Here is a 24867-nt window from a genome sequence, read left to right as displayed (position 1 = left end):
GAGTGTGTGTGTGTATATGTGTGTGTGTTGTGGGTCTGTGTCTGTGGAAATATATATGATTTATTTCCTAGATCTGAAACCCGAAAGAACAGAGACATTAATTATTCTGACAAGAAAGTCAGAGTCATTGTTTAAGAGTCACAAAAAAAGGGGAGATATTCATGCATTAGGAATGATTTATGTTGTTATTATATTCAGGGTTTTTTTCTCAAAAATCTCAGCATCTTGTTTTATGAATAATGCTGTTGAGACATGACAGAACCGACAGAAGTAGAAGATGATGTTTTTTAACATCCGAAAATGAAAAGCTTTGCGATCCAGTGGGAATAGTTGTAGTTGCACTTTCACTCACAATTATTGAAAATAGCTCTATTTGTGAGCAATCTCTGTTCTTACTATGAACAAATGTTTTGTAAAAACCTTTCTCACAGTTAGCTTGCCGACAAGTAACCACATTGACCATGATACAAAAATGGTATAATCAGAAACTACCATTCCATGGTGGAAAGGTACAATCGAGCCACCATCCTTAATGTATTTCAATGCGACTATTTAAAGTATAATTGTAAATAACCATTCTGGGTCAAAGCAGATACTATGGCGCAGAGGAAAACAAAAGGGGATGAGGGCTTTAATTAAGCGTGTAGTGGTCATATAAAGCCGGTCCGTCAATGGAAGCAAAGGTCGAGAAAAGGTAGAGTCCAAAAACCCTAGTAAACACTAGAAAGAAATCCTGCACAGCGATACGGTTACACTGACAATCTGTCAGCCAAACAAGTAAAAAGCAGGGGGGTATTTATGTGGGGTCGTCGTGGGGGGGAAATGAAACAGGAAACACACATATATATGATTGAGGTTATATTACAATAACCATATGGTGGACTGAAGTTACAAATGACTGTCAACGGGGGGGATAGCCGGCATTCCGCAGAGAAAACTCCATGTGTGAAGGTTTGCAGAGAGGTTCTAATTACTGTCTCACTTGACGAATTGTCCCCCACTGAGTTCCCTGGGATCTCATTGATAGCACTTCTTAAGACATGTGCAGAAGGCCAGGGGTGTATTTGAAACGCTGGTTGGTTCAAAGGCCTTTTGCTAAGGCAGAGCCACAAGTGGGCAAATTTAAATATGTTGAACTCAAAGCTGCCATGATTACGAGCTCAAGTGGGCCATGCGTGTTCTGAAGCATTTGCAAGCAAGAACACGTTGTGCATAGTAAGAAGAACAGGGGCAGGTTTAAAGGTTTTGCATGCAAAAGGAGTCGTCTACATGCATGTGTGGTTGTGTACGGCTCTTCCTCACCTTCCCAAAATGTCAAGAAATCCTCAATTACAGTTATCCTGACACAATGGGCAGATGAAGTGAGACCATTGTTGGCTTTCCGGAGCCAACGGCGTTAGAATAAACTTGTAGCATTTAGAATAATGCAGTAGTGATGAGCCTTTAGTACAGGGCAACAGAATTGAATGAATGTCTTCTCTTTCAGGGTCTTACCATTCAAAGTGCATCAGCTTCCCGTTTCCATGGTTTCCCTTCCTGTGCCAATGCTATCTTTTGGGTGAGAGAGAGAGAGAGAGGGAGAGAATCACAAGGCTTTTAGCAATGGTTATCTCTCCTTTGCATAAAATCCCTTTTGCATTACTCATTGCATGAATGTCGTCTAAATAAACACACCAGCCAGCTTGTGTGGGTGTGTATAAAGTAACATAATTCATGGACTCTTGGCACGGTTTGATCGCAGATGAAAAAGAGGATCTCCCAAAATGTATTATCCTATTCGTCGCCGCAGGTGATAAAAAGTATTTAAGAAATATATAAAAATATATATTGTCGTATGGACAATGGTTGAAAGTGCATATCTTATGCTCCCTGGCTTATTGAAAACGTTTGAAAAGATGTAATGGGGGGGCCTTATGTGATGCTGTAACAGAGACTACTGTTTGGAATAGTATTATACTGCAAATAAAATGTTGAGTGCGTTGACCGTAAGTTAAACTGAGGGTTTTTGGCCCAGAGGGTGCTGTGACTTTAAGAGCAAACCAATGTGCCTGTCTGTTGTCTTCTCCCTGGGCTCAATGAGGATTCCTTTCATGCTGTGTGAAGCTCTGCTGACTTATACGGAAACCCGTTTTCTTTTTTTTTCCATAATCATGCTAATGGTCCAGATGGTGGCATGATGAGTGGCATCCTCTTTGATATTCTCACACTGCAGATTGCTGGTGTGCAGACCCACGCAAACTGACACACGTTCAAAGTCAGTGTTTACACCACCTACTCGATCCGAAGTAATTACTTTATGTTTCCTTTAGCTCACACAAGCACCCTCTTCACTATCAAATGCATTCGCTTTTATTTGTGAATTGAGATTTGACAGATGGGGTGGTGTATTAACAAGTAGCACTGCACTACATTATAGCTGTAAAAATATCCTTTGCTTAACCACACATTTAGTTGTAATAAAACTATTCTGCACTCTAATAAATATAACACATAAGGAGGGCTGAGATACGTGGCATGTGGTTTTCTGACAGACAAAAGTTCGGCCTCCAGCAAAAAACGAATCCAAAACCCTCGCCTACTGTACATTTTTTCGGGGGGGGAAGTCTCCCTGGCGTCACTGAGGTTATAAATCAAACACACCTCCATTTCTCCGTTTTCCATCCGACACCCCGTCGTCGAATAGAGCGACAAAAACAAACACGTTGTTTTTCTAAGAAAAGCAGTCCAGGATTCCCTGGCCGACCAATAGATATTTCAAAATGTTCAACCTGCAGAGTGTTACGATGGCCAAGCAACGGTTGGGAAGCAGCAGAACTGACATAAAGTATGTGTGTATACCAATAAGTTGTTCATTTCACCGACAATTATTGCCAACCCATTAAGACCAACCCTCTTTGCATGTGGTCCTGGCAGCCCTGTACAGCTTTCCACTGGGCAGGACCACAATTTAAGTAATTTGAGAGCGACAAACTAATAATGTCTCTGTATCCACAGGCCCGGCCTTCAACAACTACACCCAATGAACAATCAATAAAACGTTCAACCCCCTGAGTGTGTGCGTCTCTTCCTTTGAACAGCCCACAGGGTCTTCATTGCACAGAGAAAGACGCCATTCTTCCGATAAGAAGGACAGCTTCACTCACCCATCAAGTCAACATTTGCCGGTGGTAAAGACGAACTTTCACTCCGAAGACTTTACATGCCAGTGGAGACTTATCCCTGCACAGCGGACAGGAATGTTGCAGTGAGTTCTATTTTTTAAGTTCGGTCTACCCCATACACACCCATACATTCAGACACAGGCCAGCCATTCACACTTCAGGGAGTGTGTGTGTGTGTGTGTGTGTGAGTGACTGTGTTCATCCAGGCATGGACTCTGCTTGTACCCATCAAAGACCTCCTTTCACGTCTCTCTTGGGATTAAATAGCGCTGCATCCTCTTGTGGCGGGGCACCCCACTGTATTATCTGGCTCCAGCTGATGAGCAATAAGGTGTAAAGTCCTAAATCAATAACACGTAGACCCACACAAGAGCTGCAGATTTCCATCTTTTAGATGCATTCCCTCCCAGTGCCTCGTACCAACTAGCTAATGAGATGGAAACGAGACACGCCAACTTACCTCCTCGTCTCGTCTGTCTCTTTAGCTGAGACTTCCTGTATATGCCACATGAACCGTCACGTCGGAGCAGGGCTCACACTTGAGAATTGTCTGCTGTTGGAAAGATTTCAAGCCTAAAGTGGAGCTATTTGCATAGGTCAAATATTTGCGCTTTTTGAAAGCTTTTGTCAATATTACTGGTTTGCTTTTCTGCCAATTTTAATTCTGCTCATCCCACACCTCCCACATTTCTGGAAGGATTTGGAAATTGTTAAAAGGCTGTTGCATGAATGCCATAGAAGGGGTTTTGGAAGTGAAGTTGTGAACGACACAACACATGGGCCTACTGACATGTATTGGAGAGAAAAAAAAACTGTGCAGTGATGTCCTGCAGGCATGAGATTATATCGCTTGTGTGCAGAGGTTGAAGGGGTCTTGTGTGCAGACCCTGAGCATAATGCCAAGAAAGTGCCTTTAGAATTAGTCAAAGGAGAAAGATTATCAAGTGGGAACATCAACAACGTAGATTGTCAGACTCTTAGTGCTTTTTTTCGGTGGATGTAGGGGTTTGCCGTGTCTCTGACCATGGTGCTGAATGGCGATCCGGGCACTAAATCAACATCAAATATAAATGTATAGTTAATAGAGGTTGATGTTGTTACTTGGCAGATGCTCCTTAACAACACTTTATTTGATTGTTGCCCCCTCAAAGATGCATTGCTTTTGTGACCGTGCATGATTGCATGATTGCTATGGTTAAGCTATGGTTTCATGCTGAATTTACTGATGTGCATGTAAAAGATTGCCTTTTAACAAATACATCTCCAAATCCATGGAAGCTTGACGAAACTTTTGGAACTAACAGAGCAACTACAGCCTGCAGTTCCCCACACCTCCCACCCCGTTCTTTCTCTCCGTCTCTTTCCCTCCACCCCCCCCCCCCCCACACACACACACACACACACACACACTCCCTCTTTTTCATTTCTTTCTATCTGTATATTTATCTCCCTTCTATCCCTTCTCTCCCTCGCCCCCCTCGCTCTCTTCCTCTCTCTCCCTCTCTCCCTCTCTCCATCTCTCTCTCTCGGTGCGCGTTCACAACGCTAACCTTGGCTCGACGTCAGAGCCTGTGCAGCAGTGCAGTATAATGGGAGCGCAAGCCATCCCGAGCGCCTCATAGGGGGCTGTATGTCGCTGCTGCATCCGATGCTTGGCGCTCTGTAGTCCCTCTCCAACCCTCTCCAGTACCTTACCTACAGCCCATGCTTGGGCTCCCCCCTCCCCACTGGATCCGTACCCCTCGACATGGATGTCCCGCCGTCCCTCGACCGGGAGGATTGTTGCTTCTTGGCGCAGTGAAGGAGGATAAGGAGAAGTGGAAGAGGAAGGAATCATGCCGGGACTGCTAATGGATATTGGGAAAGCGCGAGTGACCATGCCGTGATCTTGCGCATCCAGGGCCGCCGTCACCCTGCTTTGCACAACGAGCGTAAAATAATTACGGGGGAATAAAACCCACGCACCGGGGGGATTAAACCACTGTGCATTTCTTTAAAAACAACATGAAGATTACCTCCCATCATCTGATGATAAGCAGTCTCGTTTTCAGGTCCAACCTCAGGCTGATCCCGCTTCTGCTGCTGTTACTTGGTTACTCTCGCGGGATGACACACGTTTTAAGATTTGGTAAGAATCTGTTTCTAATACGATACCATCTGTAACGATATCTGACCCACGCTGCATGCGAGATTGTCGGGAGTGAATACATGAATTCACTGGACGCAAAAAAGCAAACGTGTCTATACATTTTGTCACACTGTTGCCTTGTTTTAGTTGCCAAAACAATTTGACCGGCATATTCGTTGATGAATATAGTTTACATTTGTAACTATAATTTCACAATGTTTAGACATGGTATTTTGAAGGCTTTTTACACCTTCGTGGGCGCATTGTGTTTTCCCAAAACGTGGACACAATTTTACAGTAACTTGGAAGGAATATGCACAGCAAACCCGTCAAAAGAGGAGCACAGATGCAACAGTTCGCGGACAGAAGAAGGGGATCAGATGCGTGCAGCTCGTGTATCCACGGCCTTTTAAACTGCAGTCGCCCCAACATGTCCTCTGCAGTAAATGTATACATGTAAACATGACACCCGGAGTGCAGCTCAATCGCTCTGATCTGTCACAAGGGCCGATCGATACGCCGGGCAGGAGGCTCCTTGTCATCCTTAATCCCACATGCTATCCAACGGGAATCCCCGCGATTTCGCTTATTCGTACCGTTTTGGGCGTCGGTATAACCGGTGGCTGTGAAGGAGGATTATTAAAGAAGTTATTCAACAGTTAGCTTTACAGTGCATTGTTGCTGATTGATAAACTCAGAAAGCTATTAACGTCTGTCACTAATCACCAATCACTACCTCCCGAGGTTTCGCCCGCTGCTTTATTAGATCTCTCCCAGGATGCCTGCGTTTTTGCTTTCTGTGGAGAGCATGAACGACAACGGATGTCATCAAGTATTGACAACACCTCTTTACAATCACCAATTCCCCCGAGGGTCCTGTATAAGAGTAAGGCTCCGTCCGCAAAAGCCGCCGCTATGGCAACGAGATGTGCTTGTCTTCCTACTGGGAGAGGAAGGGACAGGAGGGAGGGGGGGGGGGGGGTACTTTCATGGTAGCATTTGACAGGAAAGTTTCCGTGCCAACGATTGAGAAGTATAGATCCCCTTGAAATGCGACGTGGGGGAGGACTACAAGAGTCTTTGTTACACCTCGGGGGTAATTTGGGTAATTGATTTCACGGAAATGTGATAATGTCAAACATTATCAGATTAGATCCGGAGTGAGTTCTTTACGTGGCCATGCCACAATACGTTGCTCATAAAAAATCCTTGCAAGGCGTCAGTGACGGAAAAATATAACCTCGTGCTCTTAAGATGTGATCAATTTCACCATAAGATCCAAAGGGAAAACTCGTGCCAGTGCTGGCGGCAGGACCGGCTAAAGCGAGGCTTAAAAAAAATAGGCGGATTCTCTGTCCATGGTCCTGCTACAGCCACCAAGCAAGCCGGTGGACCGCCTGTGCAGGACCACGGACAGCAGCCCCTGGCCGCGCGGCGTGATGCCTGCTGCTAAACAAAGAGCACAATTATTATGCTAAGAAATATGAAAAGAGAAATCTAGATGTTACGGATGAACTTGTGTTTGGGTGATTTGTGTTAATAAAGAATGAGTCGTGATAAAGAGAAGAGAAATACAAACATGCCTTGTGAGACAGAGGAGCCTCTTGGTCCTTTTCTCGGGGTGTACTTGCCCTGCAGGATGTGCTTGCTCAGCACAGAATCCCCGCTGACTAAACAAGGGGGTCAGCTCCCTTGGGTCTGGCTGTTCCTGCCCCAAGTTCCCTTCTGCCCAAACAGGCGGCTTAAATTGTACAGCCACTGTTCTCCCGTCAGGCTGATACCTGCACAAATGCACACACACACACAAACTGTATTTACATGAGCATTTCGGAGACAAAAAATGTGTTCTATCTGCATGCAAAAGTCCTGAGCTATAATTTTACACGTAGAAAATGAATTATTGTGTGGAATGTTCATCATTTATACATCTTACAGGATATTCATTTATTTGAATTCGGAAATGGGTGCGGTGCAGCCACAAAACAAAAAAGATTTCATAACAGCTCATTTGAGTGGTAAGAACAACTGAATCTACTTTTGAATTTACAAGCCGAGCTGTGGCGCTAACATCATTTATGCCCCTCAGTTGTGTTAGAGTTTACTGAGGCGGGAATACAGGGTTGCATTACATTCTATGGCTTTATGCCTCAGCTACCCGGTAGAGTCTTGCAAATGTTGCAATCTTCCATGGAAATGACGTCGTACACACATAGTCTTGTTCAGCTGTCCGAACACAAATACGATTCAAACACCCGCTGAAGCAACTCGTCATCACGTCTGCCATTCCATCCATGGTAATTGGGTTTTACCTAAATGGAGAACCTCAGCAGAGGTAAAATCAACCGTTCTAGATGGACTGGGTTTCCGGTTTTGATGACCGTGTAGCTGGTCTGCAGCTGTGAGGTTGAGTGATGACGTTATTACCGCCATCTTTGAACCGCTCCGGCAGACGCACGTCCCCTGGGCCGCTGCTGAGAGCCGTGTGGACCCTGAGATACTTTTGTTTGTTTTTATCCTACTTATGTTTATATTTTCCCAAATACAGATACATGGGGGAATATTTATGACTAAAACACAACGTTTTATTTTCATTTCGGAAAGGAAATCAAGAGTTTCTTTTTTCAGTCCTCTGGCAAATAACACAATTGCCTCTGGTGAAAGCTTTATCTAACTACTTCCACAATGCGCTGCCGGGATAAAGGCCCTTTATTCCATTTCTAGAACTTAACACTCTTTTCATTTCATCCACTGTGTTTATGGAGTTGAAATTGCAAGGTCGTCAAGGGCAGAGGGTGCAAATTCAAGGGGAGTTTGTAGTTAATTGACTTTATTTGCCTTTTCCCTCCGCCAGCGAGAATTATCAGCATTGAGTTTAGTTGGGGATTGCACAAATTAAGGATAACACCCTGTGCCCTGGCCCAATGCCACCCCGTTCACAGCAAACCCATTTAAATAGGCACAAAGCTGCTTAAAATATTCATGTGTCACTTGGCCACGCTGTAGCTTATAGAAATCTGAAACCTTCTCCTCTGCACTGGCAAATGATTTCCACGGTTTAAAAATACCCACGGTGGGTTTCAAGAACAAAAAGGAGATCTATCTCGCATTAGCATGCGGCACCACACATGGCCTTGAAGCAGAGAACTATTGAGATGGATTCTTAAACATGTTTACATTCCTGAGACTTTGAAGGTCTTGCTGTCATGCCTCAGCTACAAAAAGCTTGATGCCGATTAGTTCTCGGTACAGATTTCTTGGCATTTTGAAATGGAAAATATCTGTGAGGTATGAAATTAGTTTTCTTCCTTTGCTCAGTGTTTACTCGATTTTTTATTTATTTATCAGCTTCATTGGAAAACATTATTTGCTTTAGAGAGGAGGCTTTAGATGATTGCCCGCGTTTGCAGGGTAACCAGTTTTGCGTAACTGCCTCCCCTGACATATTATCTATCTATCAAAAAAAAAAAAATCAAGTGTAACTGAGTCCTGTATTCTTTCAGCGCCTTGTGGAAGGCTTGACTACGGCATTGGTTTTCATTATTCACAGCCTATCACTCCTTGGCATTGCCACTGAGACGTTCCCGCGTATCAGGAGGGTTAGGGGTGAAACTGTCCCCTGAGAGAGCCCTGCAGCAGGTCTTGCTGCCTGGTTGTCAGGCTTAAAGCTTACTCAAGGTCAAAGCTGAAAAACGCTCACAAGGAGTCGTGATTTTTTTTTCTTCTTTTAATCTGTAAAAAACAACAACTTTTTAACACATGGGGAGCTGTCCTTCCCACAATCCCAGCAAGGGAGATGGAAGAAAATCTGAAGTCAATGAGAGGTGTAAGAAAAACAATGTTTTTTAGAGACGGGAGAACAGTGGAAGCGGGAGTGTGTGTAAAGTGAGTGTGAGTAAAAACACAGTAAGTGTTGAGGCCAGCAGATACCAAAGTAAAGATAGATTAGTTTGCCTCTGAGCAGTCTGCTCTCAGCCCTCTCTCGCTTTTATTACTGTTTTCTGATGGCTTCTGTGAGGAGACAGCAAGGAGTGTGTTGTGGAACTATAGTGGGAGGCCAGGAGTCATGCACTGCAGCTCTGAATAAATATCTGCAGCATTAGAAAGCTGGGACTATGAGCATGAAATAGCCAAAAATAACACATTGGTAACATAAATATCCCTGTAGGTAGTTTCTTAGGGCACTAAACCCATGTATTTTTATTAGGATGTCATGAATTAATCTACATTGTCAGATTACGTAGTCGACGGTCTCTGCTTCCAGTGGACTGTAAAATAGTGTGAATCAATAACAGTCAGTTTGTGTTGTTAAGAGGAATTATGAATAAATGGCAAACACTGGCGTTACATCAGTGCTGATGGCTTCCTCGTGTGTCTATTTCCCAGGTTACCATCTGTGAGAATACAAAAACCTAAACTATATTTCATGCCTCAAAAACAGTGTGCAGGTTTGGATTAATAATGCATTTTGCCGTGAATTAATGACCATTTTAAACAGGCACAAGCAGCAGGGACTTTTGGGAGCCAATTGGGTTTTGATGTGACAATATCACATTTTTATCACAGATCTGACGCGATCCAAACTCAGTAGGAATTATGCATTTACTCTCTGTGTGATATAAGTACTGAAGTGGCTGTGCTTGAAATGCTTCCATTTGCTGCAGCACTGTGCCATATTTTGCGTCGCATGGAAGGACCGTGAGACTTTTATCTGCATATAGGATCCTCCCTGTTGTAATTAACTATTAATTGTTTGCATACGTGAGGCTTGTCAAGCGAGGCTTGTCAATGGTTCATTATGGAAGCTGCTGATAGTGCTAATTGGAAGATGAGTTAAATGCGTATTTCGTCTCATTGTTAATACATGCAGCAGGTCAGATGGGTACTATAGCGCTCAGCGGTAAATATGTATGATTTCATCAATGCAACGGCACATTAAACCTGTGCAATTCCATGTGAATACCAAGCATGCAGTAAAGGTATTTGGAGGTAAACGAAAGCTCCAACATCCTCACTACAAGTAGTCAATCGATTACAGAAAGCACCCCCCCCCCCCCCCCCCCCACCCTGTGTTTGCCACAACGTGAGTCCCCTCAGTCAGGTGAAGGTGTGGTGGTGATTCACCTTCATCTCCAGCCAGCTGAGTAAGAGGAGGAGGTGGGAAGATGGGGTGGGGGGGGGGCAATTGACTGACAGAGAGAAAGCAGCATACGGGCTTCCATCGACAGCACAGCGTCCGGGCGGACGCGTGATGGTTTCTCCGTGTGAACCGGCGGACGCGGTGGGAAATGGGCTCTGTGGGAGGACACATTGAGGCGGGCTTACCTAAAATCATGTTCTCTGGAAACAGCGTGACTCTCCATTGTCCACAATCCACCAGGGCTATGCAAAATGCCTCCTCCTGCTATGTTTGAATCTCATTTTTTATTCTCTCCTTTTTTTCCTTCCTTTCGCTCAGAGGAAGTGTTTGCGTAGCTTTCGCTAACTGAGTTTTCCATTACCCTTGCTTTGAAGGTATTTGTGAGGGGGATATATGCACGGGAAAGAAAGCATTTGTGTCAGCTTAAGCAAAAGAAATCATTTGTGGCAGCGTTAGCTCATAGAAACACACATTAGCACAAAAGTCGGTGTCTTTAGTTGATGAATTCCAACTAATCCAATTTTGGTGAAGAAGGTGCAACGCTAAACTTGCATTTTCTACAGCTGCGTTCTTCTGATGTTTTGTTGCCCAAGATTGAAACAACATACTTCCCAATCTGTTTTGTTTAACCCTCCAATCGCTTCTCCACACGCACTGCTTTACAGCGGACCGAAACAAACTAGAATTGATCTCTGCTTTTGTGCAATCCTTTTGAGACGTATTGATTCATCATTTAGCTGCCGATGAGGTAAACTCACACCTGGGCGTTGCTTTATGGAACCTGAGAAGAAAACTGAATTTTCTCCTCTGCAAGGTGTGAATACATGTGAGATAAACAGCAGACAGCAGATCACAAGAAATACTTGGACTTGATTTCCCATTAATTTCACCTCTGTTATCTTTTAATGCCTTTAATCCTCAATGGATCTTTTGTTCTTTTTGGAAAAAAATAAAAATAAACGTGCGAGCATGTTTGAAGGAGCTTTGGTACGCCTCTGGCTATTTTTCTTACCATAGTCAGTGGGCAGCTTTCTTTCTCCCTCTTTTTTCTCTCTCTTTCTGCCACTGTGCAATTGCCTGAGTGAGTTTGTAGAACAAGCAGGAGAAATTGACACGCCTTTGCAGCGGCGAGTTGCGTATTGACTTGTACCTGTAGCTCTGATTGTCAGCTTGTGTGCTGCAGTGGCTGATGGGAGGCTGATGAACCCCAAACCAGGAGCCGACTTTTTTTTCTTCCCTGCCCTGTGGCTGAAGTAGAGGAGGGGAAGGATGCAGGTGTCCGTTCAGGTCTAATGGGCCATCCATTCAGCCGTTTAATTGAGTGTCTTTTATCTGCCTCCTGTGACCTCTTTTATTCTCCCTTCCTCCCTCTTCGTTCCCTTCGCTCATCTATTGTTTTCTTGCCCTTCCCCTCCTTCCTTCCTCCCGCTCCCTGTCCCCCAGCCTCTACTCATTTTGGACATTTGACTGTTTATGTCCCACAGCTTCCTCTGACTTTAGACATCACGGCCGTCGCCTTTGATTTTCTAAGCGCATGTGACGGGCTGGGAGGAGGTGCACATTCAGCGTCATATCAAAATGAAGAAGAAAAAAAAAACAGAGGGCAATTTTCTCTTTAATTTCTTCCTCTGTTGTCCCTCCCATTTGTCCTCCGCTGTCCTTCCCTCAGTGTCGTCTTTGTCTCCCTTTGGCTCTCGGCATGTCCCTTGGTTCCCCATCACTGTCCTCAAGCCTCGCCTCCTCTCCTCCCATGGCCTCAGCGTCCTCGCACACAAAGGCACAAAGCCTCGTATGAAATACGCATTGCAAACCTCTCTATTTTTCATTGTACCTTCTTGTAACTTCTGAATACATTTGCAGTCTGATTGAACATTTCCGGATCCTGGGATACATCACTGTGCTGTAGACAATTTCTTCTAAACCAACCCGAGTATTGCCTTTTCTTGTTATTATATTATTTTCATTCCCTAAAATCCTTTTCCTGAGGGAATATTAATACTGTACGTATTCACCATGCTGAGGAAACTCTACTTCAAATGCACAAACTAGAAATGACTGTAGGATTATTTTATAATATTCAATATTAATAATATCCCCCAATCTGTACCTAATTACATTTTAGCACACACAATATTAATGGCATATTTTTTAATCGACTTCTGTGTCACTAACAATCCGAAAATAATATCCAACCTCTGCACAACTATCTCGGAAAGATGAAGAATGCAAATTATTATAATCAGATTACTAAAATTCTACTGTGAGCTTTAATAAGCCGACTCCTGACTTAATTTTTGACCTTTGGCTCTGATGGAGATACCGTCTGCCCTTCTACAAGAAAGAGTCTTATTTTACAGCCATTTTGCTCAAAATTACAATTGATACAGTGTAATACAGGGCCATTTTGATGAGCGGGGGAACAGCGAGAATTAGAATGAGAGCTGCAGAGGGAGCGAGGAGGAAGATTTAGTCTTGTCTAATTTGCTGTGACCTAATTGCAACATTACGAATTGAACTTCTATCTAGCTCCATTCCAAGGTCGCATACGTACGATGACGCTTTCTTGTCAGAATTGGCACAATAGTTTGAGAGGGGCTTTCGGCAAGTGTTTGCCGAGACACATGTGGAAAAATCCCACTGCCTTACTCACGTTGGAGAGATTGTTTTAAGACTCCGTTCTCACCTGTATTTATTTTGGCGAGCGGTACAGCTCGAGGGCTGGAGAATCCGGGTCCATTTGTCTTTGTGCGTCTCGGCTCCAGTGCTCCTGAATGAACGCTGATGCTCCACATCCCAACAGGGGGAAAGTGATACCAGGCATCGAAGGAATGTTCTTGAGGCTGGACTCTCTGCCTCTCTGAGCCTGCAGTGGGTAATTAGCATCTCTCACACATGCTTAGGCTTGATTAAAACTCAGTTTACGGTGAGCTGTGCTGTGACGTTGCCATCTGTCACCTGCCAAGGCCACCATGAGACGTACTCTAGTCGGTGGGAGTGAGGAAAGGCGGGTGTGGGTTTGTGGGGTCGTTTGCTGAAGGAGAGGGGTGAAAAAATGCCTCCGTGAGGGAAACGTGACAGAGAAGGGTGAGGCCTTAAGCACCAGAAAGCCCCGTGTACAATAACTGGCCCCACTGACTCCTCGTGGACCGTTTATTAGAGACAAATCACGTGTTTTCCTTGTTGGCAGAAAAAGAAAAAGCTCCTTACGGCAGTTTGGGGATTTATGTTATTTGCTTCAACTTCATAAGCTTGTGATGGCAGTTTTGGGAGCATTTGTGTTTACACTCGGAACTCAAAGCCTCGTAAAAGCCACACAGTGTAGAAGTCACTGTATTTTTCCCCAAATGCATGAGCAACAATCCAACAATACTATTGCTATTCCTCAATATAACATGGTTTATATTTGTTGTGTTGATGACAAACTTTATTACGACACTCATTGAGTACATAAACATATGCTTCGGTATTGTCACGGGCATGTCGACAAAAGATGGACTGTAACATTACATTCTCTCTGGATTTTGTATTTTCTGTCCACTGCTTCTAAAATGTGAACACACGTGTTGCTGCACTAAAAAATAATGAACAGAGATGATATTGAAAAATAACTCATTTTAAATCCACACGTCATCATCAGTAAATCCCTTTTTTTTAAATGTCGGGACATGCAGTTATCTCCGTTTTTTGGACGATACCACGTTTTAGTCACACACACTGGCTCCGTGGACTTTTCTACTGCAAAGCCTCCCCTCTGAGTGAGTCAGCGAGCTGCCATATGTTCATGTTTATATGGAAACCGGTTCCGCTACAACCGTCTCGATAGCAACAGTAAAACTGTCCGCAGCTCTGACCCTCCTGACATATGGGAGGTCGTCCGTTCCACTGCTATTCTATTTCTAGGATTTGACTCAAGCTGCACTGCGATTTTTTCTTTTAAGGAGCTCATCTAATCTCAAGAGCGGGCGCGTAGTGCTGTGTGTGTGTGTGTGTGTGTGTGTTGGCGTCTCCATTCAAGTGCGTTTGAAAACGAGCGTGTGCATCTTAGTGCTTCAACATCTTATTTTCACTTGGGTAAGTATTTCTTTAGTGTTGCCTTCGCAATCTGAGAGCTGTGAAGAGGTTGGTAACTGCGAGCAGAGACAAGTCATTTGGGACTTCAGCAATTCAAGGCCTGTGAAAGTGTACTCACAGTTTGGCACAATTAGTACCAAAAGGGGTCCCTGCTTGACAAATTAGCGCACAAAATGTCAGCCGGTAGTTTCGCACATCAACAATGAGCCCTAGCAAATTAGCACATATTTTGAGCAGGGAGCTGGCACATTATTAAGAATGAGAGAGCCGGGCAAATTTGCACATCTGTTGCCAGCACTCCGAATTAATACGTGTTACATGATCGCTGGTTTCCTGGTTGGAGCAGGGTCAGGGACGCGGGTGGCGGCGCACACACGCGCGATCGAAGAAGATGAAATGCACCTTTTGGCAATGTTGGAGCAGACTTTTATGAGTGTTAATGAACTCAGGGGTCCTCGGGGAGGCTGCAGGCTTTAGGTCCTCACGTCACTCATCTTTTTCTCCCAGTCTCAGCTGGTCCTTCACCTGGCAGGTTTGCTTACGCTCAATCTCCCCGAGGCGCGTGACTGCACGTGGTCCCGCGAGTGTGCCGCAGTGTGTGATTCGGCCTGAGGCTTAACGCGCAGCGGTGGCAGGTGACAGTCCAGCGTCAAGAGGCTTTAGGAGGAACAAGAGTGATTGCATCCGGGTGAAGAAAGGGAAGAAAAAAAAAAAGCGCGACAAAGCCACACAAGTCGGATAACGACAGCTAAACGGTTGTTCACATAAGCTGCTTTCTAACGGTTTCATGTTCAGCTTCCATAAGTGTTTCCATACGAGTGATTGATGACTCACTTATTCACTTTGTGTGGTGCTTATTGGTCTTTTCCACTGTTCTCCGTTGTATTTCATGTTAAATAACACCATTTCACCATAGGTTTTACTCTGAATCTCCTATTTGATTTAAACTGAGGTTTGGATTCTCTCTCAAGTGTCAGTTTATAAAATGCACTTCTATTAACCAAGTTGAATGCTTTCCTTATATTGCCTTCACAACACCAAGCTGTTATCGCTAAGCCGAGGCCAGCTGCTCAAATAATAAGTTTCACCTCTGCGCCTACGTATATTAAAGAAGCTTGTACATGTGCAATGTAGAGTGCAATAAAATGTCAATAGAAATACATGTACAAATGCAAAATACATCTTTTTTAATGATAATTAATTAATTATCACTTCTTTCTTTAAATGATGGTTTGATGGTGGGATATCGAACTACAAAGTACCCTGCATACTTGGTGTATTGCATGCCCTGGTCAGATTTCTGGGGATTTTCAGCATGACAGAGATTTGGCCCTTGTGCAGCATAGGAAGGTCAGTCTACCGCAAGGGGATCTTCAGATTAATGACCGGGGGCGGTGACTCTCCGCAGGCCCCCATGCATCATGTCCCATTCACTGCCGAACATGTCAGGGACAGCTCCCTTCGGGAGTTTCCGGGATATTTATGGAGCTTTTCCATCACTTTTGCCTCTTGCCTTTTGGCTCCGAGCGCTTGCTGAAAGTCGGAAGGAGGCAAAAACATTCCAGGTTTTATGGGTGGTGGGTGGAGGTCCTGCAGAGCCGAGCTACTCTCCATTCATACCTGGGCCACCTGCCCTTAAGACGGCGTTGCTCGCTGGGTTGCCATGGCACCCACCCTACAGCCCACCACTATCCTGCAGCTGCACTGCTGGTCATTAGTCACGGAGACAGGCCGTCCGCGCCATCCCAACGCCCTTCCTCCACCAATCAGTTGCCCAGATTACAAAACTGCAGATTCTTCTCAGCCATAGCATATATGCACGAGTTGCCATGGCAACATATTTGATTCCCCTCTCCCAGTGAACAAGCGCGTCCTTGAGTAGAGAGGGCTAATTCTATTTTCATTCAGGGTTTACTCTTTTCTTTTTGTGCTGGATTCACTTTTTCTGCTAGTAATTGCAAAGAAGTGAATTCACTGAAATATGGTGTAATATAGTAAGTAATATAAGTTTTAATCTTTGTTCAGAGCAGCATGTGAGTACTAGAATACATTTTACCATCAGTGAATTTAATACTCCTGTACTTTACTATTGTTCAGGATGCAAGCCAATGACACAGTCAGTTTAGAATGATCAAACCAAAATTTGCATGAATAACTGAGGAAAAATTGAAAGGAAGTCAAATTTACATGTAGCCCTCCCCTCCTTTTCTTTCCACCTTGTGCTCTGGGTCTCACGCGCACAGATCAACGGGCCTGTTTTCTCGTCATGGTGATTATCCGGATCATAAGTCTTTCATTTGCACTATAACTCACACCAGTCCCAATGATGGCACCATGATTCACACACCTGCAATCAGATGAAGCACAACACCAACTAGGAGGAGGATGGGTACAACGTTGATACGATTAGATTTCTGTATAATAGCATCTTTATAAATATTTATAACATTGCATCTTAATGCTAGATTCACAATTCAGTTCAAATATTTATCCTCCTAAAAAACTCACCCATTAAAAAGTAAAAAAACATTTCATTTTCTGTAACGCAAAGCTTAAAAATCTCTTTCAAAATATGATTACAATATTGTGAGTTGAATACTATGTTCCTGCTCTTGTGTGTTCTGGAAGGTTCACTGTCAGATTCAATCCGGGCCAAGTCCAAGTCACACAGAAAAGAAATCCAATGATCACAACTTAATGTCCTTATGGTCATTTTTAAACTCAATGAACAGGCCAGTAGAGCTCTGTCTGCTCCCTCAGGGCAACACTGCAATAATTATCTATTAGGTCAAACTGACACGATTCCAATCATCTTTAATGGTGATTCTCGGGTATTCGCTCCTTTTCAGATTAATGTACAATTTCAGTGAAATTAAATGGCGGCCTGTTCCCATCCCATTGCTGTATAGGAGAAGGACCAATGCGTGGGTACCTCATTATTATCCCTTAATGACAATGGAGCACAAAACCTTTTCTCAAGTGTCTTAACAGGTTTACCCCGAATTGTCATCTTCCGCTGCGACATCCGTCCCTCATTTCTCCTCCGCGTCGCCCCTCTTTCAATTCCCTGCTGGGGAATGGAAATGAAAGGAAATGCTATAACATAAAATAAGGAATCACAGTATACGGGTTTACCCCGTGACAGTGATGAAACGCAAGTTAATGACATCTTCTTTTTCCCTCCTGCATTCCCCTTCTGTCCCTTCGTGTCATGGCCGGCTGCTATTAATAGCTGCTGCATGGGTCCGTCACTGTACAGCTCTCACTCTTTGAAAGGAATGCCTCACCCTTCTTCTCTTCCACTCTCTGTTCTTCCAGTCCCCGTGGCCTCCTTCTCTGTAATTTAATCGATAAACAGGTTTTAAACTTTTTTTTTCGGTTTGGGGCTTTCATCAGACCGACTCTGTGTCCTCGGAGAAGGACGCGAGCCGTGGACGGACTGCTGAACGCAGCTCTTGACTCACAGTAGTTTTTTCTCAAAGCCGCTCTCACAACCCTTTTCATCTTTTTTTTTCCTTCACGTAATTCATTCTCTTTTAAGTTAGATTTCTGTAAAGCTTTCTCAGGATTTTGTCCATCCTCAAAGGTTGTTTCGATTTTCTTTATTGTTTATAATTTTCTTTAGTGTTTAAAAGTATTTTCTTGACTCTACAGTTTTTTCAGTTGTTTGACACAGAAATGTTCTCTTTAATAATCTACTATGGTGCCTACCATGACTTTACCTCTTTGTAATGATGTATCTTTGAAAATGTTTCACTTAACTAGTGTTTCCTTATTTATATGTCGGATGGATTGAAAAAAAATATATATATATATTGTGTTAAAACTAGAGCATGTAAATCTAATCATTGCTCCTGAATATGTCCTTGTGGTGTCAATTTTTTATAGGTAAATGACACCCAATCGCAATCTTTAGATGTAACACATTTGTGTTTTGTTCAAACGTTGTCTTCCTTTGTTCACCATCCTGAACCATCTGGAGCTTTATTCTTTTTTGTTCACATAATTGGCAACTTTGAAAGAAGCTGTTTTAAGTTGCCGACACCTTACTTTGCTGCGGTAATTATATCGTCTGGATCACGCGGTGTGGTGAAACTGTGTGTATTGTTTGTTATTGTATTGTCGAGGCTTTTACTTTAACAACTAATGAGCATCCCGAGGTGTGAATCACATATATCTGAAAGTTAACAAGATTTCTCAGGCAAGCGCAGCGTGAACCTTCCTTCAGGATGCTCTCCCATTGAAAATCAACAGTTAAATATGACGCATTAATAATTATTTCCACCCCTGAGACGATTTGTTTTTAATGGGTATAATTAAAAGCGTCCCGATGTTTCCTGATTTGATTGGCCTTCTCCTTCGCTTTGTCTGTCTTTCTGTTCCTGCCCCCTCTTTCTGTTCCTCGTTACACATCCTATTGGTTCCTCCCATGGCCCCGATTTGCCTCTCCGTGACATTTTTGCTCTTTTTGCCCTTATTTCTCTGCTCTCTGCACTCTTGTCCTTCTTTGCTTTCCTCTCATTTAAGAGTCACTGAAATCAATGGAGCAAAGTGGAGGAGTGAACCTTCCTGCAGAGGCTGAGTGAGGGAGTTAAAAAAGGGCACTCACCCCTGAACTCACCTTCCGATGTAACTAATGCCTATAATTACACTGACAACTGCCACAGAATGCTAATCAGCCGAGATCCAGACACCTTATCAGCACTGTAAATCAGTTCCATGTCAGCGTCTGACTGAGCTGTGTGAAGCCGTGTACACAATAGCACCATTTTTAGAGAGGATAGCACCGCTAGCGCTGTGATTGCTCAATGGACCTTAATGGCGATTTTGTTACGGAATCTTCTGTTCTTACAAGTGTTTGTTATTAGCGCTTTTTCTCAGCTGTTACTTCTTCTATTTGATCCCCAGGAGGAATATTTGAATCCATTGAGAGTGGCCCTTCCGGAGCAGAAGAATTAGCCTTTAAGTTTGCATTGAACACAATCAACAGGAACCGCACCTTGCTCCCCAACACCACGCTGACCTATGACATCCAGAGAATAAACATCTTCGACAGCTTTGAAGCCTCCAGGAAAGGTGAGTTAGGAAAAATATGAATTCTAAAATACAAATAAATATACATTCATAAAATTCCGATGTTTTTAGTTGAAACAGCTTGTTTCTGAAAGAGGAGGAAATACATGTAGTCATATGGCTCCCGTGCTTTTGGGAAATGTACTCTTCATAGGGATGACTGCACTTGAGTCCAAAACGTTCAAAACAAGGTTATATTTTTCTGCAAAACAAAAATGTTCTGCTATTGAATGTTTGTAACAGCTCACAGATTACGTGTATCGACCATTAAATACCAAAAGAGTGGAGGCTGATCAACCTCTTTGTCAAACTGTATTTGCCATTATTTTGAGGTTGCCATATATTTTGAGCACTAAACTGGAATAGAATCACCATGTGAAAACTAGGAAATTACGTGTTTTCTTTTTAAAGAAATCTATTGGCAGAGATATGTACTGCATTACCCATATTTACATCGCCCAGGTTTGATCTCCATGGGGCCTTCTCCCCATCAGATGGGCTGTGGCTGTGTCCTTCATTTCTGTTTGGTGTGACAAATTTAGGCAAAACAGAGCAAGACGCTAACTGGTTACTTCTTCCCTTTTGTTACCCCGCTAGCGTGCGATCAGCTTTCTCTCGGCGTGGCGGCCATTTTTGGACCCTCACACAGCTCATCGGCCAACGCGGTCCAATCCATCTGCAATGCGTTGGGAGTTCCCCACGTCCAGACCAAATGGAAGCACCAGGTGTCAGACAACAGGGACTCGTACTATGTCAGCCTGTACCCCGATTTCTCGTCCCTCAGTAGAGCCATCCTGGACCTGGTGCACTTCTTCAAGTGGAGAACAGTCACCGTGGTGTATGACGACAGCACAGGTACAGGTACAGTCGGCGTCGGTCTTCATCTTTCACAGGTGCTCCTGTTGTTTTTTCCTGCATAGCCGTGACGCCGTTTAAAACCGTCAGCCGTTACACCTTGTAATGTCCAGAAAAAGGAGCGGTACGTGGTGAACTACAAAAGAAGCTCCGCGGCACAGAGTTCACCAAGTGTTTTGTAACCTGTCAAGTTAATTCAGAAATCAATAGCTTACTGTTCTGCCTCAGTCCTGCAGGTGCTGCCCATGTCGGTCTTCCAGGAGAGTGAGCAGCAGCCTGGGAAAATAATAAAATAAAATAGAACGGCATTACCAAGAATGACCCCGTGTCTCTTCAGATTAATGCATTGTGCGACTGTGGTATGTGGGGGCTGACAGCAGACGTTAATAACACACAGAGACACTTGATTTTCTAAAGGGCGGCCTTCCAATGAGTCTGTGAGCCATTCTGTCCGTCCTCCATCTCCTCTGACTCTGTGGAGAGGCTCATAATATGCATTTTAGACAACGAGTCGTAATTTACCTTGAGTGCAGTGATATACTTTTTGAGAGTAATCGCTCCAAAGGAGATTACAATATTCAAATGCTCACTCGCAATTTACGGGCTATTTGGCACGATGTGCTTGACAGCTTCATGTGGATAAATTAGACTGAGTTGAGAGCAGGTTTACATTTTAGACGGGTTCCATGATGAATTCACCCCCTACAAATGAATATTGTCTTGGGGTGGACATCCTAAATCAGGTCTCCAAATAGAAATTTACAACTTTTTTGTGTGGCTTTTAACAAGCAGTGTGATCGTTTTACTGCCGCGTTGCTTCCTCCATCATCTCCGTAACAGGGAAGGCAGCGCGGCCGGCGCCCTGTACAGTAACCTCGGACTGCATACCCCAATGACTCGTCCCGCTTGTCACATTATTCTTACTCATCTCCTTGACCTCTCTTCACTGCCTGCCTCGGAGCTTCGGGTATGTTAACACCCTCATTCCACAGCAAATCGCCCCAGCGAGATGCCAAAAAAAGGGTGACCTCTCGCGTCTCCCCTCTCGCTGTCAGATGGGAGCGGCTCGGGCCACGGCACACCTGACGCCCCTGAAAAGTGTGACAGCTGCATGGCCGCGTTGTTTTTTTTTTTTCTACCCCCACCGCTACCCACCTGGTCCCGGGCTGTAATCACACAGCTTCACGCTCCGGGGCCCGGCGCTGCTGATTGGAGCTTATCTGACGGCTGGCAGAAAAATCTATGGGAAGGGGATAAAATATTCACACGCAGCCGTTAGAAGATCCAGGGGGAAAGTCTGAAGGCATTAGCCGGAGCCCACAAGCATCGACAAGGACAGTGTTTCCCAAACCTTGAGCTCCTTTGACAGTTTTTTTTTCCCCCTTGCTTAACACCTCCCATAGTGTCGGTACCAACATAAACAGGGATATTTGGACATGCCCTAGAGTAAAAATCTATTGGGATTGCCCGGGGAAAGCTCCAGGTGCCTCAGTATTCCTCCTTACAATGGTACCTTTTACAACAAGACCTGCTTGTTCCTATTTCACACCAATCCTTCTATGGGCCTCGGGGACCCAGCCCCACGCACAGTAAGACCATTAAACTGCTCACACAGCACTTCATTTCAACATAAAAAAAAACGCCTGAGCTCCCCTAAAGTGGTTCCACAAAGAAAAAATCCTATCTCTCCACCGCTCCATCCATTTTTATACCCATGACAAGTAATCATCTCTCCCATCAATCCAGCCTCTTTCATCCCACACTCTAAAGTTCTTTACTGAGGGAGAAACTCATTGTAATCTCATCGCAGCATCTCCCGGAGAGCTTTCTCCCCGAGTGTTCGGCCGAGAAATGAAAGGTGAAGATTGTAGCTCAATATGTGACGGTGGCGTCCGGCTCCCTGGGGGCAAGATCACGCTGGGCAAACAGAGCTTCTCTCATCAGAGCACATCTGAAGTGTGTGAGAGAGAGACCGGAGAGGCGGCATTCAACGCAGCTTTCCATCAGGGTGACATTGAACCTATTCCATGCAGTTTGTTATCATGGAAGACAGGAGCAAATTTCCATTTTGGAGTCTTCAATGGGGTTGGGAGTTGTAGATCCAGGTTCTTTGGATTTGTGCTTTTGGTATAAAAGCGTGCAATGTGCTGGGTTGGTGTTAATTCTCTTGATAGGTCTGGAGCGGTCTGTTTGCTTGCCAAGCATGAGTGGGAGGATCAATAGACTGTGGATTAGGAAGGCATGCATATGAGCCTTTTTCTGCGGAGAAAACCTGTATCCAGTTGTTTTTTGTGGCCTCCGCAGCATCACAGATACTTCGGAATGGCAGCAGATCAAACACACTGTATAGCGGCGTCTTTAAAATGACTTTTTCACGCTATGTGTCCTCTTTGTCTGCAGGTCTTATTCGACTGCAGGAGCTGATCAAGGCACCGTCACGATATAACATTCGTTTGAAGATCCGACAGCTGCCCACGGAGACCAAGGATGCCAAGCCACTTCTGAAGGAGATGAAGAAGGCAAAGGAGTTCCATGTCATCTTTGATTGTGGCCATGAGATGGCTGCCTGGATCCTTAAACAGGTATGAGCCAGCAAAGTGAACTAAATGCATTGCAACAGAAAAAAGGCCTGGGATTGTTTAGGGTTCCCCAAAGAATGCCCTTTGAAAAAAGAAAATATATTCGTCAATTAATTATTATTAAATAGATATGGTCCTGCAAAAGAATCTCATTTTTAGAGTTTAATCAATTTAATTACGATTTTTTAAATGCTCCTGAATTGTTGCTTTACTATTTTTTTTATTTCACAATGTACATTTTAATGTCTTAATTATCTCAGTCCAGGTGAGAGAAGCGTCACTCTCACAACAACACCTATAATTTATTATAATTTTATAATATTTATAATATTATTGTATTTATTTATTTTACACAACATTTGAATAAGAAATGTATAATTTTATGATGACATATTATTTGTTTGTTTAATATTGAACTGTTTTGAGAGTCCAGTAGTTCCGTACAAAAGTAGTTCCTTGTTGCCAGGGCAACAGCAAATTTGTTTACATGTGTAGCCTGATTAAAAGGATGAGACAGGACACTAAGATACACTTATTTTTCTTTAATGTGGGTTCTTTATTTCCCCCGACTGCACTCTTGGAGCACAGCGTTAATGGGTCAAATTAAGAAAATACTTGCCATCGTTGTTGTCAAGAACAAACTACTGTCGTTCCTTCAAAAGCTATGAAAACGATGAACTCACTCGGCGCCGGAGTGCACGGCTCCATACACGTGCACACCTCAATCCACGGCAGCTTGTGTCTCCCCTCCAAACGAGACAGTAGCACATAACCCAAGAACACACGGTGAACAGTTAAATAGTCACAATTTACATGGTAAGTCAGGTTTATTAATGCACAAACACTTACGCTGAAACGACACACTCCCAGAGGTGTCCCGATGCTAACCGCCAATCTGTTGTTGTCAGTAGCCGCCAGGTCCCGTTCGGCAAATCCCGCGCTTAAAGTGGCAGTACGCCCGCACCCCCCTGCCCTCACTTCACCCGGCTACACATGCGTGACTCCATTCCAACCAGTGACATCATAGGAAATTACGTCTTTAAAGGTCAAAAATGATCAAATCGAACACCACAGAAAGGAGGAAGCCATTGCAAGGACAGCTTGTGAAACCCTTCATAAAGAGGTGAAGAGTCTGATTGATAAGGTCAAAAATCATCTCCAGCCATCCGTCGACCTGGTCCAAACTACTGATGTGGGTGGAGTACGCCCACATTACACTGGTCAGCTCGTCCACAGGCCTCTCCCCATTCCAGTGGGCCTACGGGTACCAACCACCCCTGTTCCCAGCCCTGGAGAAGGAGGTCTCCTGCCCAGCCAAACAGACCTTCATCCGCCAATGTCGGCGCACCTGGGCCCAGGCCAAGGCCAACCTCCAGCGGTCGGTGGTGCGATACTCCGCCTCAGCCAACCGCCGACGCTCCACCGCGCCCACTTACCGGGTGGGCCAGAAGGTCTGGATATCGACCCATTCTCAACAAATGTGTAGCATATTAAGATCAAACTCCTTAATATGCTTGTCCTGCGGTCTCCGCTGCAGGACAAACTCTTCCAGCTGCACGTGCCCGACTCCACCTGCACGTGAAGCTGGGGAAACATGTCTCTGCCTCTCGGTCCATCAGCACCCGTTCCGCCCAAGAGAGCTGAGGCAAAGCTGTCGATCTACTGGTCAATCTTCATTCTTACCCTCACCTACGGTCATGAAGGATGGGTCATGACCGAAAGAACTAGGTCACGGGTACAAGCGGCCGAAATGGGTTTCCTCAAGAGAGTGGCTGGTGTCTCCCTTAGAGATAGAAGGGTGAGAAGCTCAGCCATTGGCGAGGAGCTCGGAGTAAAGCCGCTGCTCCTTTGCGTTGAAAGGAG

The 24867-nt window shown here is 44.3% G+C and overlaps 1 protein-coding gene across 2 annotated transcripts in view; it reads left to right on the top strand.

Moving 5' to 3' along the window:
• Positions 1–4675: 4675 nt before the first annotated feature.
• The window catches only part of LOC119194589 (glutamate receptor ionotropic, kainate 2-like), a 48921-nt gene continuing 28729 nt past the window's right edge, over positions 4676–24867 (top strand). Inside the window, exons 1-4 of one of the 2 annotated variants that reach the window (XM_037448734.2) lie at positions 4676–5289; positions 19406–19573; positions 20168–20425; positions 22826–23007. In XM_037448734.2, coding sequence (XP_037304631.1) covers positions 5166–5289; positions 19406–19573; positions 20168–20425; positions 22826–23007 — 732 coding nt within the window. In that variant the 5' untranslated portion in view covers positions 4676–5165. Of the gene's footprint in view, positions 5290–19405; positions 19574–20167; positions 20432–22825; positions 23008–24867 lie in introns of both variants that reach the window. The other variant, XM_037448733.2, reaches the window with a different exon arrangement.

The sequence above is a fragment of the Pungitius pungitius genome, chromosome 20 (genome assembly GCF_949316345.1).
Source record: "Pungitius pungitius chromosome 20, fPunPun2.1, whole genome shotgun sequence".
Lineage (NCBI taxonomy): Eukaryota > Metazoa > Chordata > Actinopteri > Perciformes > Gasterosteidae > Pungitius > Pungitius pungitius.
Note: the sequence above shows the minus strand (reverse complement) of the source record. Positions and strands in the feature narration are given on the sequence as shown.